The 14,247-nt window shown below is 39.3% G+C and overlaps 1 protein-coding gene across 1 annotated transcript; it reads right to left on the bottom strand.

Moving 5' to 3' along the window:
- Window positions 1-5,057: 5,057 nt before the first annotated feature.
- Window positions 5,058-13,188, bottom strand: shmt1 (serine hydroxymethyltransferase 1 (soluble)). Its single transcript, XM_051941478.1, is given in 15 exon segments — window positions 5,058-5,079; window positions 5,081-5,150; window positions 5,153-5,227; window positions 5,312-5,422; window positions 5,597-5,713; window positions 7,913-8,035; window positions 8,123-8,138; window positions 8,140-8,237; window positions 8,368-8,580; window positions 8,697-8,778; window positions 9,151-9,311; window positions 9,415-9,530; window positions 9,610-9,754; window positions 9,814-9,958; window positions 13,053-13,188. Coding segments are annotated over 14 exon segments (1,455 nt in total). The 5' UTR covers window positions 9,920-9,958; window positions 13,053-13,188.
- Between the last annotated feature and the right edge of the window lie 1,059 nt (window positions 13,189-14,247).

The following is a 14,247-nucleotide window of genomic DNA, read 5'->3' as shown; positions in this document are numbered from 1 at the left end:
TGTGTTGTTCTTTAACATGACTGAATAGAAGCATAAAAATAGCTTTGTCCAATAATTCCAAGTGACTCATATGAGCGGGTCCTGGTATATTCTCTGTTATGTAAGGGGTTCTTGGTAAAACAAGCACCTTTACTCGTCATTTTATCTAACTCTTCTCTATTCCTCTTTTTCAGAGTAATCTCCTGAGAATGACAAAATCGACCTCTGAAGAACCAAAACAGACTGCAGAGGGAAAATGAGCAGTCTGACAAAAAGGTGGGACTGCTCATCAACTCTGGCCAGCTGCAGCAAGAGGAAAACCAACGACTCCAGGATTTGGTGTCTGGACTGTCTGCGTGTCTCAGCGCGTTTGAACAAGAACACAGCAGAGAGGCCGCAGAGGACTGGAGCTGCAGCAGGACAACGAGGTCCTCACCAAAAGGTACTTTGAACATTTTCATTTAACAGATTCCAGCTGCATTGTTTAACTTTATCCTGACATGTAAATAGTGTCAATGTGTTCATCTTGTGTTGCTCTTTAACATGACTGAGACTGATAGAAGCATAGAAAATAGGCTTTGTTGAATAATTCCAAATGACTCATATGAGGGGGTCCTGGTATATTCTCTGTTATGTACACTGGAAAAAATGCCCTCTCTAAACTTTGAATAAGTGGGGCGAAAAAAATCTGCCAATAGAACAAGTGAAAAATGGCTTGGTAAGATTTCTTGAAATAAGAGATGATATTTAGAATATTGAGATCTTAAAGTTAGGTTCACAACTTATTTTAAGCTATTTTTACCAGAATTGCCAAGTTTTAGGTGTCTTAAAATAAGCCAGACATGCTAAAAAATAGTAGTTTTTCACTCAAAATAGATTTTTTCCTTGGTGTAACCTCCTAATTTGAGATGTATTAAACTTAATTTGAGTTTTCTTGTAAAATACAACTCAAAACAAGATCATTTTAGGATTGTTTGACTTGACAAGATATTTAAGATGCATGGTCTGAAACAAGTCCCTGCATCTTGCTGAAATGTCACTTGTTAAGTGAATTATTCTTAAATCAAAGTGGGATGAGACATTTTGACTAAAAATAAGAGAAACAGACTTGGTAAGATTTTGAGGTTTGCAGTGTAAGGGTTTCTTGGTTAAAACAAGCACTTTTACTCCCTTCCTTACTCTAACACTTTGGCTATTCCTTCTTTTTCAGAGTAAAAATGTTAAAGCATGACAAAATCAACCTCCTGAAGAACCGTGACCGACTTCAGAGGAAACATGAAGCAGCGAAGGAATCGTGGACCAAAAGGAACGCTGGTTGCTTCAGCTTCCTCAGAAGGGCAGAGAAGGAGCATGCAGCAGAACGCAGAAAAGCGCAGACACGACGATGACGCCACTGAGAGCCAGAAAGTCGCTGGTGGCGTAACAAGAAATGATTCAGCTGGTTGTTAGCTGACAGCCAGCCGAATCTCTGCTCCTTTCTCTCCTTCCCCTCTATTCTCTATCCTCTATCCTCACCTCCATCAAGATAAATATCTTCCTTTCTGTCCTCACCTCTATCTTCTCTTTCTATCCTCACTAAAAAACTAAATAAAAAAATTTGAAAAAAGAAAAGAAAAATGACATGGGGATTTTAACATTTTCAAAATGACAAAAATGTTCCTAAATGACATAAACGTGTCGAGAAGGATGCAAAAAAATGTGTGAACCGTCCTGATCCTCCTGAAGCTGAACTCTGCCATCCAGACTGGTGGAGCTCTTCACCTCAGCGACCCGCTCCACTGCAGCCTGACCCAGAGCACTGTCCACCCCCATCCTGGCCCACAGCCCCACACGGGCACTGAGGACAAAGACACCGCTTACAGTCGGCTCATACTTACCAGCAAGGCCAAAGAAATCTAAGTCTCAGCCCCTGTTAGATTTGGATGTACTTGGGTTTGATGTGTCCGTTGAGGGAGAACACTGACTTGTTTTAAGACAATGCATCTTAAATATCTTGTTAAGTCAAACAATCTGGAAATGATCTTGTTTTAACCCTCGTGTTGTCCTGCGGGTCAAATTGACCAGTTTTAAAGTTTGAAAATGTGGGGGAAAAAAATGAGATTTTCACTGTGAAAACTTGCATATTTTCAGAATTGTTGGGGAAATTTTTGAACATTTTTTGATGGGGAAAAAAAGAAATGTTAAAAAAAAATTTAACCCTCGTGTTGTCCTTACCAAAAAATGGTGTTGCCTTGTCTAAAAAAAGTTGACAAATTCAGAAAAAATTCCCCAAATTTTTAAATTATAATCCTGAAAAGTTTCCCTCAAAAGTTTTATTTTTTAAAATAAAAAATCCCAAATTTGACAGCGAAATTCACTGGATTTTGGTGGAATTTTTTCTGAATGTTCTTAAACATTTATTTAATTTTTTTTCCACCAAAAAATGTTCAAAAATTTCCTAAAAAAATTTAGAAAATGTGGAAGTTTTCACTGTGAAATTTTTTCCCCCACATTTTTAAAACTTCGAAACGGGTCGGTTTGACTCGCAGGACGACAGGAGGGTGAAAGAAAATATTAGAAGTTTACTGATAAATATGTAATCACTACATAGATATTTTTAGGATTTTTGGAAGATTTTTACTCATTTTTTGAAAATATTTACAATTGTCATTTTTTTATTTTTTAAATTTTTATTTATTGCCAAATTTATTTTTTTTAAATAACTTGTTTTAAGACAATGCATCTTAAATATCTTTTTAAGTCAAACAATCTTGAAATTATCTTGGTTTGAGTTGAATTTTACAAGAAAACTCAAAATGAGTTTAACCCTCATGTCGTCTAACGGGTCAAAATTGACCCGTTTTAATTTTGAAAATGTGGAAAAATATATATATTCCACATTTCCACTTATATATAGGGTCTGAAGGGTTAAGTGTAATGTTTACTTTTGTTCTTTCCTCCCCATAAACACCACAATCCACCACACACTGGACAGAGCCTCCTGATTACAGTGTGTACATAATCCAGCCGGGCATCACCTGTTATCAGTGCTGGAGTCTGACACTTTTATTAGAAGCGGTCAGGCTAAAAGCATTCCTCACACTGGGCTGGTACAATGTCTTATTAGTTTGTTTTCTGAACAAACCACCATAGGCTGTAGTGCCCTGGTGGTGAACAAGTCACCAAACTCTGTTCGATCTGCAGAATCATCTCAGTCTTTAAGAAACCACTAAAGACCCAGCTCTTCACTGAACACCTTAGACAGACTGCAAAAAGAATATAGATACAGCATCCTCCATAATTATTGACACCCCTGATTAAGATGTGTTGAAAGCCTTAAAATAAACTCAATTTTTATTGCAGAAGCATACTCACACTGAAAATTGTTGAAAAAAATGTCTTATAGGAGAAGATTAGGTTCTGTTTTGTTGGCAGAAGGGGGTTGTACAAAGTGTTAACATCAGGGGTGCTGATAATTGTGGCACACATGATTTGATGTAAACAAATTATTTCTTAATGTGTGATTTTTTTTCCCCCACTGAATAAATGCACTTGAATTAAAGGTTGGATTTTCCTTTTTTTTCATTGTGGTCCTATATTATTTAGAAAAAAAATGAATTTATTAGAAGCTAAAGAACACATCTTAACCAGGGGTGCCAATAATTATGGAGGGTGCTGTATAGATATTTACACTGGTCAAGGCCAAATGGTTCAGAGCATTTTTGACCACATAAGGGGGTCCAACACAATATTAGGCAGGTGGTCAGAACGTTCTGCCTGACTGGTGTGTACTGATGATGGCCTGTTGTCTCTCTCCAAGCTGTATCACTGCGCCCCCCGTGGATAAAAACTGCAGCACCTGTTCGATCAGTGTCATGAACCTTTGACCATCTGTTCAAGTAACATCTTAGCTAGAAAATGGTGTTCTACGATAGTTTTGAACCTACGTACTAAGCAGGTATCCTTTAGACTTCTTTGTTTGTGTATAAATAACAGGGATGACATGAAACAGCCCGGGAGGGAAAGCTGAAGATGAACTGCTGGACATGTTGCATACTGTATAAACTTACATTTTCTGCTTTCACCGTTCCCAATCATTTCAAACAATGAGGTTTGCTGTGTGCCCCCAGCTCTCTTGCAAGCGATAATTTACTATGCCTCTACAACATTAACTCATATTTTACTCTCCTGATACACACGGCATCGCTCCCATTTTAACCTGCATGTTTTAAAAGCTGAACACATCCAGTGTCACTCCCATAGGGGCCTATATTCAACAACAACCAAGATGGCTCCCTGAGTCTTGTCCTTTGATCTTCTTACATTCTTGTCTTTACTACATTTGTGCTGTCTCCATGTGAGCTTATCATCAAACAAAACCCCAAGAAACATCACCACCCTAAACCTGTTCGACCATACACTCACAAAAAGGGGACTAATGCTGCTTGGGAGAAACATACATACTAGTCAAAGGTTTGGAGACAACTTCTCATTCAAATGAATAAGAAATGTCTCAAAACTTTTGACTGGTAGTGTAACGTGAGACTTCTGTAGTAGTATTATGACAAATTCTACTCAATATCATATTAGAACTCGAGCCCATCAATCACTGCCTTCACATAATATGCAGCCCAATCATCACCCTCATGTTGATTCCTCAGTGTGTGCATATTTTTGAGGTTTTATTTTGAAAGGTCACTGCCCCGTTTGCAACCAGACTGAATGACCAGTGCAGACAGATGGTTTTGCTTAATTATCTACTTAATTGAATGTAAAAATATCAGTCTTATTTATAATCACATTTAATATACTGTACATGTGTACTGTCTAATGTACTATGCTCGTTGCTCATTCCCTTCATCTTCAGTAGTTGGTGAGAAAAGTCTGGAATTTTAAACTCAATACAAAAAAAAAAAATCGAGAAAAGCTGCAATTTGAATTGTAGCATATACAACTGAAATTACAAGAAAATCCCTTACAAATCCTTCCACAAATTTCTTTTCATTAAAACAAATGTGTTCACTACGCAACGCACTAGCAGAACTGTCACAGTATTGTCCATGTGATCACAGTCAAGTTCAAGGTCTGAATGTTGCCCTCTACAGCTCGGGAAGGCCCGCATGGGAACTGACCAGCGAAGGCCTCCACCTCAGCCCTGAGTTTCAGCAACCGCTGCTGGAACTTCTCTCCTGAGCCAGTGTCTGAATGAACTCCTTCAGAGTGGCTTTGGGATCCATGCTTCTCTGTATCTCCAGGGTCAGTTCAATGGCTGCAGGAGAGGGGAAAGCAGTTTGTTTTAATTTTGATCTCGTGAAAGGCGACAAATAGAGTAATGTCTCCTTTAAAACATTACCTCTGTGGATCAACTCAGCCACCTTCCTGAAGTCATCCTGCACCAAACCTCTGGAGGTCAGAGCCGGAGAGCCAAACCTCAAACCACTAGGGCGTAAAGCACTCTTATCTCCTACACACAGCGAGGTAGGTGGATAATTAAGAGTGGCCCTTAGTAGGAAAAATGCATTTGCACCAGATACATCTCAAGCTACGTGTAGAAAATGACACTAATATTACACACACTAGTTTTGAGTTATAGTTTTGTGCAAACAAAAACTGAACAGTCGATTATCACACACGCTACCTGGACAGGTGTTCTTGTTGCAAGCGATGGCACAGGCTTCCAGCACCTTCTCAGCTCGGCCTCCGTCAGTTCCTTTGCTGCGCAGGTCCAGCAGGATCAGATGGTTGTCAGAGCCACCTAACAGAAACACACAGAGAGCATTAGAAGGCATTACAAAGACCACAAAGATATGCACCTCTTGAGAAAAGTTTTTTTTTTAACTATACCATAAGTAAAGGAAACACAGGTTTGTCATCGCATTATTGTAAAATAATCAATTCTATGTGTTCTTAGAAAAGCATTTAATCTTAGGTCAGTGTTAACTGAAGCTGCTTAAAGCTGCTGTCCGGAGTTTGAATCGCAGCGTCTCCCAAAACGCTGGTGGTCCCACCTCCCTCCCTCTGATTTCGCCCCTTTATTTGTGCACGCGCGCAGTACATGAGAGAAGTGCCCAGAGTGCTGCAGCATATGGCCTGTTTTGCTGTTTTCCCCTCTTCTGCATTTAGTACATTTAGTAAATAATAAAGGAATTACGTTAGAATTCTGTATTGAGTCTAACTTGTCCTAATACCAAAATAACATGAATCTGCTAGGACGAACGAGTAAAGTTTCAATATGTGATTACACTCGTGTATCCTCTCGATGACGTTGTTTATCAAACTTAGTGCATTTACGCGTGTATATGTGTTACATTGTTTATTTATTTCTATCTAGAGTTCAGAATTGCCATGACTCCTCTGACGAAGAGTATGTCCCAGACGCCCAACATTTCCTCCAGAGGTCGGGCATCTAAACGAAGCCGTCAGGCGGGCTATGGAGGCCGTGGTCGGGGAGCGACGCGAGCACCCCGAGCCAAAAAACGTCCTGCAGTCTCTTGGCCTGACAAGCCGTGGGATTGGTAACTTTTCTGGAAGTTGCTGAGCCCTGATGCTCTCTTCTCCACAAGCAAAACAAATGTGCGCGCGGTTGCGTAGTGCGTAGCTCGCCACCTCTGCATGGGCTTGCTTGCTGTGCGCGTAACCGTTGATTGACAGCATGACAAAGCTGAAGCTCGAACTTGATTAGTCGGCCAGCGACCGGCGCTTTTTGGAATAACATGGGGGTCTAATGAGAGGAAGGCGGAGCTCAGGAATAAATTTCATATCGCGTTATACTAACTTTATATTATAGTATCGAACTAGACTAACACATTTAAGCTTTGTTAAAAAATGATACATAAATTGAAAACAAACGGAAACTCCGGACAGCAGCTTTAAAGTGCTCCTTCTTAGTGCCAGTTGACATCTTCTTTAATGGACTTCAGATACTTACCCTACAGATATCCTTTAAGATTCTGGCTAAGGATGTCCGATAATATCGGCTCTCCAATATTATTGGCTGATACTGGCATAAAAATGTAATATCAATCAATATTGTTATCTTTTTTGCCTATCATGAAAACTGATAAATAATGCCTTGACTTCGCCACTATTTACTCGTAGAGGGAGAGTGTGTCTTGTTAGAAACAATTTTTTTTAAAAAAGCCATTTTTTCCCCCATAACTGGAAAGTTAAAGTATTTTTCTTATTTTGCAAAGACAATGAATACATTTGGGAAAGCCTTGCTGCATTCGAGAATGCATACAATGGGGCATCACAATAAAATCAGGCATGATGGTGTTAATTCTACAGCTGGAGATATGTGATGTTACCTAAAATCTGTTAAATAGCCCACATATACTGATATCGGTTGATCAGAATCAGAAATTGAGAGTTGGATAATATCGGTGTATCGGTTACTGTCAAAAAAAGCCAATATCGGGCATCCCTAATTCTGGCTTTTGGATTACATTTGACACAATGAAGCAGGCCTTCTGGAGTGGTCTCTACAAACTAGCGTTGACTGAAAGCTTGAGGGACATTTTCATGCACCATGTTGTCATTACGGCTTCATCAGACCTGATTATTCCTGTTATATTTGTCTCTATTGGTAGATTTTTAATGCTGTTCAGATATGTTTGAACAGCAGTCAAATGAGTTTTAGTAAAGACAAATAGATGATTAACTTCAGGTAGAAAATTAATAAAAAAAAATAGGATTAATATGCAGATTTATATCATGATGATTTTAAGGTAACATACTTATTTTATCCCATATTATAAGTAAACATTCAGGCCTGGTAGAATGCTGTAGCTGCATTCAATATAAGCATTTCCTAACTTTACCGATGGACTTAACATTCGGGATGCTATGCAACATGAAGGAGCAAATACAGACAACATTAGTAAATAAGAATCATTTCTCTATGTAAAAGCAGCCCTCCTCTGACTCTGTGGTGGGGTGAAACTGTGGCACTTACCGGTCACAATCTTGTATCCGTGGTCAATAAGAGAACTGGACAGAGCTTTGCAGTTAGCGAGAACCTGCAGCTGGTAGACCTTAAATTCTGGTGTCATCGCTTGTTTGAGAGCCACAGCAACGCCTGCCATTAAAAAAACACCACCTCTTGAAGATGAACGGCGACTTAGCTCAAGTCAGAAGGGAGAAAAATCACGATGAGAGGGGTTACCTGCGATGGCGTGGTTTGTGTGGTCCTCCCTGCAGCCCTGGAAACACAGCTTGGTTGATCAAAGACTCCAGGTTGTACATGATCTCCTTGCCTTTGGCGTCCACACTCCGCACACCTGGTAGAGGGAAAAGGAAACATGGAGAGGAAAAGTCAATTTGGAAAAAGACAGAAATCACACAGCATCAATGTAAAATGAAAAAGTAACAACGACAGAGCAAAAAAAGGGCGAGAGGTTCCTTTTCTACCTCTCCTGAAGAAGATGAGTCCAGCTCGGCAGCCACGCAGCGTCTTGTGCGTTGTCGTGGTAACAATGTCGCAGTGGTCAAAGGGTGAGGGCACCACTCCAGCAGCCACAAGTCCACTGATGTGAGCCATGTCTCCCATCAGATACGCACCGTTCTCATCAGCAATCTGCTTCAAGCGGGCGTAGTCCAGGTTGCGGGAGTAGCAGCTTGTTCCTGGAAAAGGCAGACAAACCTTTGATATATAAGCTCCTACTGATGTATTCAGGGGACCAGTGATACATCTTGATATGCGAGATGCACTGCCTTCATGAATTTACACACTAAAGTACCTGCAATGATGAGTTTGGGGTGGAACAGGCGTGCATTTTCTTGCAGCCTGTCATAATCAATGTAGCCAGTTTCTGGATTCACCTTGAAACAGAAGCAGTAGACCACATGAAGACAAGTACGCCACATCAGCTACATCACATAAACGCTACATAAGCACAACTCTACATATTCAAGATATGATAATCTGGCTATGAGCCCATTAGCCTAAATTATCCTAAGAGAACTACAGTTATGTGTCTCCTCTGTTGAGAGACTCTACTGTTTTTCTAAGCTTACCAAAAAGTTACAGGTGTAGTTGGGAGTTAAAATCTACCTGATCTGTACCTCATCCATCTACCATTACACATACTGCACTAATATACGTCTAGAATTTATTTAAAACAGCATCACAACGAAAAGGCCCAAGAACTTTTTAAGAGTGCGAGTTGACAAATACATTTAACTGCTTTGTACCTTATATGGCATGGACTCAAAAAAGATGGATGTTGCTGAGATTTTCTTCTTCTCAGTCATGAAGCCATGTGTCAGGTGGCCTCCATCAGGCAGGTCCAGTCCCATGATCCTCCCGTGGGGCTCCACAACGGCAGTGTAGACCGCAAAGTTAGCGGGCGAGCCTTACATAGAAACACAGGTATGCAGACTATGTGACAAATCTGAGACAGGAAAGAGGAAGACGTTGCATGATAACTCAGTTTTAGTTGCGTCAGCATTTGATACCTGAGTATGGCTGCACGTTGACACCCCATTTATCTGAGTCCAGACCATAAGCCTCCAGTGCCCGCTTCTGACAGAGTCTCTCCAGCTCATCAACATGCTCTGTACCACCGTAGTACCTAAACAAATGGATATTATTTGTTTGTGTTGGTAATGCACCACTAACAGAATCTATTAAAACTGGATTACGTCTAGTACCTCTGGCCTGGATAGCCCTCAGAGTACTTGTTGTTCATACAGGAACCCAGAGCCTCCAGAACCGCTCTGCTGGCAAAGTTCTCTGATGCAATCAGCTCCAGACCGTACATCTGCCTGTGCTTCTCTTTTTTATAATGGAGAACACCTGAAACAAAAACACAGCATTATATGAGGATACAGCAACAATCAAACGAACTTGTAAACTCCACTGACGAACCTCTGAATCGTTGATAGCCAGCGGTTCCAGCATCATCTTGTTGTGCGAGTCCCATGATTCTTTGCTCACAGAGTGGCCGTTGGTAGAAGACATGGTTGTGCTGTTGGTCTTCTGCTCACACAATGTGGAAATCTAAAGATAATCATTAAACTTTATATTTAGAGACAAGATAAGAATTACACAGACATAAAAACCTAACAGAATCTCCTAGTGAGCCAAAGACTTTTATGAGGGATTGCCGGGATATTCAGCACTATTCTGATTATTACTCTGCCAAGAAACGCAGTGAAGCTGTGTGATGATCGGCGTCTGTCTGTCTGTCTGTTACCAACATTACTCAAAACGGACAAACAGATTTGGATGAAATTTGCAGGGAAAAGACTAGGGCTGGATCCAAATATTCGGTCGTGACGGTGGTATCCGAGTATTTATTTTGAGATCCGAATATTCGGATTCCATTCATCCATTCCATATTCGGATTATTATTCCTCGACAAAACAAATGAATCATAAATGTGGTACTTTGGCTCTGGTGCAGTCATCTTTCTTTATCTATAGTCACTAGTTTGGAGCAATGGCCCACTAACAACTCTATCTAACTGGTTATACATCACAGGTTATCAACGCTGATGGATCAATGCCGAAAAGTGATCTTTTAGTTAAAATATGGGAAACATAAATAAATGCCATTTCAACAAAGTTTTGAGTGAGTGCTATGCAAAATCTTGACACCAGGATTTACAAATTTAACTGCAAATGTGCATCAGTTCCAAATACTGACTGTTGATTTCTGATTACTAATAATCAGACCCTGAAAAATGTTCGTCGACCACTACTTTCTATTAAACTGCCACATGAAGAAAACCATTATAGTAGATGCGACTGGTGAATACATGTCTGATTGTAAAATATGCAGCGAGTGTTTCTGCCACACAGAGGATTTATTGTTACAGTACAAAGCCCCAGACTAAGAGTGAACTACAGCAGCCCTGAAACACTCCAACCATGGTGTAACACATCCTGATAAGTTGACCTTTAAATTACTACCCAAACATAAAATCAAATAAACTGCAAAAGATGTCCTTACACTGGTTATTCGTCGGCTCAGATCACACAGTCATGACTCCCTGACGTCTACAGTCGGAGGATCTTCATCTGGTGTGTTTACTCCCCCTCAAATCTTTATCTCAGATTGTTTGTCTTGTCTAGAAGTTAAAGTCTCTGCATGACAGTCACGCATTTGTTGCTCAACAACCCGGTGAGCCGAGCGCATGTTTTTCATTACCGTTATCTGCTGTGGCTGACTGACCCAGAAAGATTGGATCAGGGGTGTTATATTCATTTTAGTTCAGGGGCCACATACAGGACCAGTAAAATCACAGCATAACAACCTATAAATAACCACAACTTCACATTTTTCCTGTTGTTTTAGTGCAACAAAAGTGCACTTGGAAAATGCTCATATTTAATTCAAGGAAGGATTCGAGGATATTTATTGTCATTGCTTTTCTGCAACAAAACTTTCTTGGCACTTCAAAAAAACCCTCAAAACAACATAGTACAACAAACAGCTGTATAAAACAAGTAGTATGTATATATATAAAAGTGTAATATTGCAATGAGGTGCAACGTCTACTTTAAAGTGTCTGATGCAAGTAAAATGCTCGGTATGAAATAGTTATTGCACTAATGAACTGTCTTTTTCAGAAAAGATAAGAAAGCTTTATTGTCATTATACAAAGTGTACAATGAAATACCAGATGACTTTCTCCCTTTTAAACATACAAGATAAATAAGTTAAGAAAATGAAAAGCAGAATAAAAAAGAACCAAAGAGTGGAGTAAAAGATGTAAATAGAAATCTTCACTCAAGTGGCAGCATAGAACAAAAGAACAGAGCATTGCAAAAGTCAATGTCAGATAGGGCAAAATATTATGAAGAACCTAAAATTTCTTAAAAAAATAAGCGCAATTTGAACTACATTATGCCTCAGTTAATCATTTACACATTACAACTTACAGATCACAGAGAGTCCATAAAGACATAAAGCATCTAGTCACAGATATCTCAAACTGAGCAATACAGTATTTTATTTTATGACCAAAACAGCTTGTCGGTGTAAAAATCATTTACAATTTACATTCACTTCCACGTCTGTGTAGTAGTCCTGACCAGCACACCATACTTTCATTCATATTTGCACTACTATGTTATTAAGCTGCGTTTTTTTTTGTTTTGCCTTATTTCTCTCTTAATTTTTATTCTTATTATTACTTGGTTTAGATTTGTGCATATATTTATCCCCATTTCTTGTTATGTCACTGTTGCACTGACTGCTCTACATGCCCTTTTAATTGCTCCCTGGGGACAAATAAATTTTTCTGAATCGGAATACAAATTAAATGGGAGCTATTAAGGAAGGTTAATTTATCCCCCTGCCTTGTAAATACCTTAAAATTATACATAAAAGTTGTGGCAGTGCAGTAAAAAAATTTTTTAAACACATTTAGCAATGTCATCCAGCGGCCGGATTGGACCCTCTGGCGGGCCGGTTTGGGCCCGCGGGCTGCACGTTTGACACCCCTCGCTTTTAGTTAATAGAAGGTTTATCAGACGTTTTTTTTTTTTTTAATTTATTTTTTTATTTTAATTATTTAGCTTTACAATATACAGTGATAATAAAATAAGGCAATAGCATTAGATAATATTAATAAAACAGAACAGAAAATAACACTGAAGAGTAAAAAGTAAACTGAAAGAGAGAGGGATAAGAAAAAGAAAAGAAAAAAACACGAGAAGAAAAAAAAAAGAAAGAAGGGGAAATATACGTATACATACATACATCACATATATACATGCCAGGGGGGTTGGACACATCACATATGGTTATGTACTAGGGGTGTACTAGGTTTATTTGACGTATTTTCTCCCATTGCTGCTGACTTTCTGGGCTGTTCAAATTGACCGCTAGCGATAGCCTATCTGCAGGTAAATACAGAATAAACAGCCTCATTCTAAGCTAGCTCTGTGTTTTGACATGAAGCATCTGGAGCTGCTTTAGGTCTGAGCAGGACATCCGCGGGAAAACACATTTCTCTCACAAAGATCACGAAAAGCAAGTCGTTTGTCTTCACAAACAAAAATCTAAACTATCTACTTGTACACGCACTGGTTTCCTCTGTGTGCTGCTCGTCTTGTGTCCATTAAACATAATTCAGTTCACTCACCAGCTGGAGGAGACTCCTGTCCTGTCCAGTCCTGAACCTAACTGTCACTACAAAGACCTGCTCGCCTCCTACCCGAGGATAAAGTCCGCCAAACTTTCCACCAATCCGGTAGCTACCTCTTCTTCTTCTCCTTTCAGATTGTCAACCAAGCATATTGAGCCGCATTACCGCCACCCCCTGCACTGGAGCTACTTCCGGTTTTCCAATCACGTCTCAGAACTACACCATTGACTGTCTATGTACACTGCCCGCCCCAAAAAGCTGCACACTTAAATATTTTGTTGGACTGCCTTTAGCTTTGAGTACGGCACTCATTCACTGTGGCATAAGCTTCTGTAATGTCACAGCATTAATTTCTGTCCAGAGTTGCTTTTTCCTCTGCAAGGAAACAGTTCCATCACAACTTAAATTTCACAAATGAAAAAAAATGCTACAAGTGTGCCATTCTTTGTATCTAATAAAATATATGACAGCGGCTGAAATTTACTATCACAGATGTCCTGCCAAGAAGTGATCATCTGCTAAAATACTGAACGTTATGTAACGCTGCTTTTATCTGATCATATCTGGTCATAAAGACATGATCTCTTTTGCAATCATCCTCATGTCCCTGCTTTATTTTACTCACTCTGTGCCCCACATTACTACCAATCTAGTTCTTTTTGGATTCGATGTCTGATTTTGGAATATAACTACTGCAGCTGGCCGAAGGTTATATAACATTCTTACTTTTGCTGCTAGGAAAGTCATACTATTACAATGGACTAGTGACAAAGCTCCTGGTCTTCAGAGCTGGTGTAAGCTTGTTTAAGAGTTGCTTCCTTTGAAATATCATACAAATATTGTACACAGCAAAACAGATCAATACTATAAAGTCTAGCAGCACTGTCTTGGACCAGATCTTTCATCTATTGCCATACAAGGAATCACCTGACTTATAATGCATTATAAACAGTTATAATAATTTGTATGTAAATGTGGTCTGTTTCCTGTGACCTCTTATTTATGTATGTGCCTGCATATGAATGCATATGTATATATGTGGATATATATGTGTATATTGTACATATTGGTAGGCTGAGTTGTCTGTTTTCATTAGAGACGTTTGTGTTTTCATTGCTGCTTCTGTGTCAAAATCTGAAAACTCAATAAATATATTGTGAAAAAAAATAATTGAATTGCCCTAAACATAAAT

This window comes from Acanthochromis polyacanthus, chromosome 21 (genome assembly GCF_021347895.1).
Source record: "Acanthochromis polyacanthus isolate Apoly-LR-REF ecotype Palm Island chromosome 21, KAUST_Apoly_ChrSc, whole genome shotgun sequence".
Lineage (NCBI taxonomy): Eukaryota > Metazoa > Chordata > Actinopteri > Pomacentridae > Acanthochromis > Acanthochromis polyacanthus.
Note: the sequence above shows the minus strand (reverse complement) of the source record. Positions and strands in the feature narration are given on the sequence as shown.